The following is a 5,212-nucleotide window of genomic DNA, read 5'->3' on the forward strand; positions in this document are numbered from 1 at the left end:
AGAGAGGGTCGTGAAGCCGTGGAACAGTCTGCCCAGGGCAGTGGTGGAGTCCCCATCCCTGGAGGGGTTTAACAGCCATGTGGATGTGGTGTTGGGGGACATGGTTTAGGGACCCTGGCAGAGCAGGGTGAACGGTTGGACTCGATGACCTAAAAAGGTCTCTTCCAGCTGGATGATTCTATGATTCAAGGACTATCTTCCTCCTGCCTCTTGTGGATGCCTTTCACTGTGAAGTCGTGAGCTGTGAAGTCCTGAGAAGAATCAGCACATCTTCTCCAGCTCAGTCAGTCACTGGTATGACCTTTTCCAGGGGAAACCAGGCACAGTGTAGTGCCAACCCCAACACAACAGACTGGTGTCAAGGGGAGTGAGTGTGGTGGAGCATCCTTGAGGATGTGGAAGGCAAATCTGGCTCCTGGGGTTTCTCTACTGGCCATACTTATGACACTCGTTCTCTCTGAGGCTTGTCTGGCTGCTTGTGGGAGCAAGGAAAGGGAAGATGAAGATCGTGAACCCCAGTGACCTGCTTGATCAGCACTGTGGTGACTTGCACAGGGTCGCTGTGACAACAGCAGAGAAGGTGGCATGGGTGTGTGAACCTGCAGGGACTGGGTGTGCTCTGCCTGTGCACCCAGTGCCCTAGCTCCAGGAATTTGTTGAGCAGGTCTTTACTCTGCTCTCTGTGTCCAGGGCTACAGCCTCCCGTGCTCAGGGCTGGAGTGGTGGCCCTGCTGGCTTGCCCCACCATGCTGCTCTGAGCTGGTTCCATTGCCTGCCTCTCCTTTGTTCTCTAGGAAGTGCCCCACTCCAGGTTGCGATGGGTCAGGACATGTGACTGGGAGATTCACAGCCCATTACTGCCTCTCAGGGTGCCCGCTGGCAGAGAAGAACCAGGGCAGGCTTAAAGCAGACTTCTCCGATACTGAGGTCTCAACTCGCAAGAGAAACCTGATGGGCTTCCCTCAGCGAAAGAAATCTCGGCACCACGGGAGGTAGGGGCGAGCTCGGTGAGCAGTGCAGCAGTGCGAGGCCCCTGTGCTGCACCTGCCATCCCTGGGAGCGCTGGCAAAGCCAGAGAGGCTCCTTGACCATGCAGAGCATGGTTGCTTGCAGCTGGTGTTTGTTCTTCCAGTTCTGCTGGGCACCTCTGCTGGTTTCTCTTCCCATGTTCTGTGTCTTTAGCTGTCAACCCTTTGGTCAGGGTCCAAGAGGTAATCCTTGCTCCCACTGCCAAGGCATTGCTCTGTGCAGTGTGGAGGAGGGCCCTCGGGCCAGTCCCAGCCCAGTTGGAAATCAGTCTTCCTGTCTCTTTAGAGGGCGTCCTCCAAAGTACCGGAAGATCCAGCAGGAAGACTTCCAGAGTAAGTGCCATCCTCTGCCCTGGTGTCATCACAAGAGCAAGTCTTGAGGAGCTGGGGTGATGGCTGTTGGATGCAGGTCTCCCTTGGCTTACTCAGTCAGGCTTCACGTGGGTCAGCACAGTAAGGAACTTGTGATTGATTGCCAAAGTTGTCCATTAGACAAGAAATGTCCTTGCCTCTCACCAGAGCTCTGCTAGGTCCCTCGTTGTGTCTGTTTATGTCTGTGAATCTCTGCGTGCCTTAGGGCAGGGATCCCGTGCTTTAGGATCCTCTCTCTGTGGCAGTGTGTTTTCCCCAGTGCTTTCTCCTCCTCAGACAGGGATGCCGTACCTTCATCCTCTGGCTACTGCACCCCAAAATACCAATGTGGCTGTGAAGTGCCAGTTTAGCTGCGGCACAGAAACTGATGCTGGGCAGTTTGCTTGGCATTTAGCGCTGATGACTGACATAAGACAATGACGGACGTTTATTCCAGCCAGAATCAGTTTGCCATGGGCTGTCCTGCCTCCTACCCCAGCACTGGGGGTGAATGAAATGGGTCTCTTTTGGGAGCCATCCTTGACTCCCTGGAGCAGAGAGCAAGGGAAAAACTTTGTTAAAAACATGAAATGAACTGAATAATATGGGATGGCATTCTGGTGTGAAATGTGACATTGAAAGTATGGAAAATAAGTGATCGAAGGTGGTGAGAACAGGGCAAAGCCAAGCTTGTCTCTAAACTTCTTCCCCCACCATCCCTAACCCTTCCAAACTGCACACTTGGATACACTGATATCCTATTAATTCAAAGGACAATGAGTAGCTCTTTATACCTGGACCTGTGAGACCCTCTGCTGCCAGCCCGGGCCCTCCCCTGAACCGGACCCTCCTCAAGGCTTGTAGGATAGGATGGATGGGATGTTCTCGTCCTTCTACCTTTTATCACATCTTGCGTTTTTCTTGCCAGCTATTTCTTCAGACAATATGCACCAGTCACTCTTCATGTCTGCCCTGTCTGCTCACCCTGACCGCTCCCTGTCACTCTGCTGGGAGCAGCACTGCAAACTCCTGCCAGGGGTCGCTGGCATCACAGCAACGACAGTGGCCAAGTGGACCATCGATGAGGTAAGATGGGTTTGAAGACTGCATGCTGGCTCCTAACCCACTGGCATGTCTGGGAGAGCTCTACTTGGTTGTGCAGCACCATGTCATGGAGATGACACACCAGTCATGGAGATGCTTCAGAGGTTGCTTTCCTGGGCTGGCAAGAAGGTGGTCTGCTGGACAGGCTTGTGAGGTGCTGTGAGCCCTGATGACAGCTTCTGGGAAGCACGTGCAGAACTACCAGGTTCTCACTTGGCTTGAATGTGACATTAGCCCAGGGCGGGCAGGTGAAGGCAAGCAGGAGTCTCTTCATTTAGCATATTACATTTTCCAAAGAAATCAGTTCTCTCTTTGCCAGGTTAAAAAATTAAACTATAGGCTCTGCAGTTAAGAAGTTTCTTTCCTGTTTCTCTGAAAAAGAAATCCCTACCTCAGATTCTTCCTTGTCACCTTCATTCACTTCCTTGGGCATCTGCGATGGGCCCTCTTAAGGCCTGGGTAGCTGGAGCTCTGGCATCAGCCCCAGGCCTGATGTCCCCGTTACCCTCCTGTGTGCTCGTCTCTTGTGCCCACCCCTCAGTGGGAATTGTCTCATGCTGGAGATGAAGCTGCTGTAGCATTTGCTGCTCAGGGCTTGGAGGAGGCCAGCACCTGTGCCCTGTCCAAGGGTGATCTCAAGGCATGGGAGGGTGCCTTTGCCCTAACAGCCACATGTTGCCTTACAGGCCGCACAATGCCTCTGTGGAAGTGAGGATGTGGGCTCATGGCGGGTCTTCAGCCAGAAATGTTGCTTCTGTCTTGACATTTTTCTCTGTTTATTCCAAGGTCTTTAGCTTTGTTCAGACTCTGACGGGTTGCGAGGACCAAGCCAAGCTCTTCAAGGATGAGGTGAGAAGGGCTGGAGGATGAGTGCAGGTGGCCAAGGATAGGTTTGCTAACAGAGCCGGGAGGGATTGGCCATTGGCCTTCTTGCAGCGGATTGCTGCCGAATGCTGAGAGCATGTCTGGCACCTGGCACCTGCAGTCCTGGGGGCAGCAGCCCCACAGTGCTTGAGTGTGCAGCCGTCTGCTTGAGCAGGCAGAGTGGCAGGAGGAGAGATGCTGAACCCCGGGGGAGTGCCCCTCTGAGGAGACTAGACCGGGGGAGTGGGAAGAGGATGGTGCTGCAGCCTTAACTGCAGCATCACCTCCCGAGGGAGGCTGCTTACTCCTCACCCGTTCATCCCTCACTGCCTGTGTCCTCTCACCAGCACTGGTGGCATTGCTGTCTTGTCAGCTGGGTTCGTTGTTTCTAGACCCCTCTGGACAGATGCGCAGGGGGTCTGCTTTCCAGCACTCGCAGGATACCCGGAGCAGTGCCCAAGCTGATCCTGGGCACACCACGTACAGCACGTGTCCTGGCCTGTTAGTAAATGGCTTTAAGAGTGCTCAGGCGCACAAAACCGAGCTGGGGGCAGCCTCCACACGTGCCAGGACCTGGAGTAGAAAATGGATGGGTGTTTGTCCAGAGCAGGTTGTCTGCTGGCTTTGTGCTGTGGCAAAAGCCTGGGCTGGCTGCAGCGTGAGCTCCTGGGGCAGTCCCTGCAAGTGACTTTCCCTGTCTTCACCCTGTTCCTGGGCACGCAAGCTCCCAACTCTGGCTTATCTGGGGCAGCCTGGGAGTGCTGTGGGTGGCCCCTGCCCTGCTCTCTGGGATCATCTGTGATACCTGGCTGATAGTGTGACTGTGCACATCCCAGGTCATGCTCGTGCTGGCTGTCTCTAGGAAATCACAGCCTGGATTTTCCATGAGTGCCTTTGTCCCTGCTCTCCTCTCCAGATGATCGACGGCGAGGCATTCCTCTTGCTGACGCAGGCTGACATCGTCAAGATTATGAGTGTCAAGCTGGGCCCAGCACTTAAGATCTACAATGCCATTCTCATGTTCAAGAATGCTGATGACACCTTAAAGTGACTTTTCTTGGCCCGATGGGGACCCTTCCTCAGCACTGGTGCTGCCTAACTGTCTGGTCAGGATAGAGATTCCCCCCAGCTGGCCACAGCTTGTCATGTTCTGCTCATATCCTCTTGGATGCTGCATCTCCACTCTCCACGTGTCCATCTCCCGTCCTCTCCCTTCCACTCCACACTGCCTTTCTCCTCCTGCTCTGGGTACAGGCTGACCCCTAGCCTTGGGGGTGGCTGTAGAGATGGAGGGTGGGCGTGGGACTAGCCTGTCCTGCTGTAACTGCAACGATTTGGGGGGGTGAGTTGAGGGATGGGGGAGCAGTGCGAGGGTGTAGCAGCTCAAGGCTGACACCACTACTCACCAGTGGTCACCCAGCTAAGGGAAGGGCCTGACTGCCCGCGTATGTGCTTGCACCCATTTAAACGCTGATCTTGGCTTTGCTCAGCAGCTGATAAGCTGATAGAGATTTTTTTTTTTTTCCCTCAATATGCTCCTCTGCAGGGCTTGTGCTAAGGGACGCTCTCAAGGAGCTTCTGCTCATTTGGTCTTTTTCTCTGAATTCTTTTGACTTTCTCTTTCAAGCCAGATGATGACTTTGCTCTGCCCCTTCACCGTGGTGGGAACCAGTGGCCCACCTCTTGTTCCCTCGGGGGAGCAATATGTCCTGGCTGCCGGTCTGCCCATGAGCAGCATCTGTGCTTTATTCCTCTTTACTGTAATGTGGCAGCCCTAGGGCCCCATGTGGTCGAGGCTGGGTGCGAGCAGAACAAGCTCCATGACTTCTTGTGATTGAGGCTGTCTTGGCCATCACACCTCTGGG

General features: G+C 54.3%; 1 protein-coding gene across 1 annotated transcript in view; it reads left to right on the plus strand.

Moving 5' to 3' along the window:
• Window positions 1–4,398, plus strand: part of L3MBTL1 (l(3)mbt-like 1 (Drosophila)) — an 18,738-nt gene extending 14,340 nt beyond the window's left edge. The window contains exons 17-21 of the mRNA XM_010136673.1: window positions 795–992; window positions 1,315–1,361; window positions 2,308–2,465; window positions 3,270–3,332; window positions 4,264–4,398. Coding sequence (XP_010134975.1) covers window positions 795–992; window positions 1,315–1,361; window positions 2,308–2,465; window positions 3,270–3,332; window positions 4,264–4,398 — 601 coding nt within the window. The remainder of the gene's footprint in view (window positions 1–794; window positions 993–1,314; window positions 1,362–2,307; window positions 2,466–3,269; window positions 3,333–4,263) is intronic.
• The last annotated feature ends 814 nt before the right edge of the window (window positions 4,399–5,212 follow it).

The sequence above is a fragment of the Buceros rhinoceros genome, unplaced genomic scaffold, assembly GCF_000710305.1.
Source record: "Buceros rhinoceros silvestris isolate BGI_N320 unplaced genomic scaffold, ASM71030v1 scaffold6645, whole genome shotgun sequence".
NCBI classification, from domain to species: domain Eukaryota; kingdom Metazoa; phylum Chordata; class Aves; order Bucerotiformes; family Bucerotidae; genus Buceros; species Buceros rhinoceros.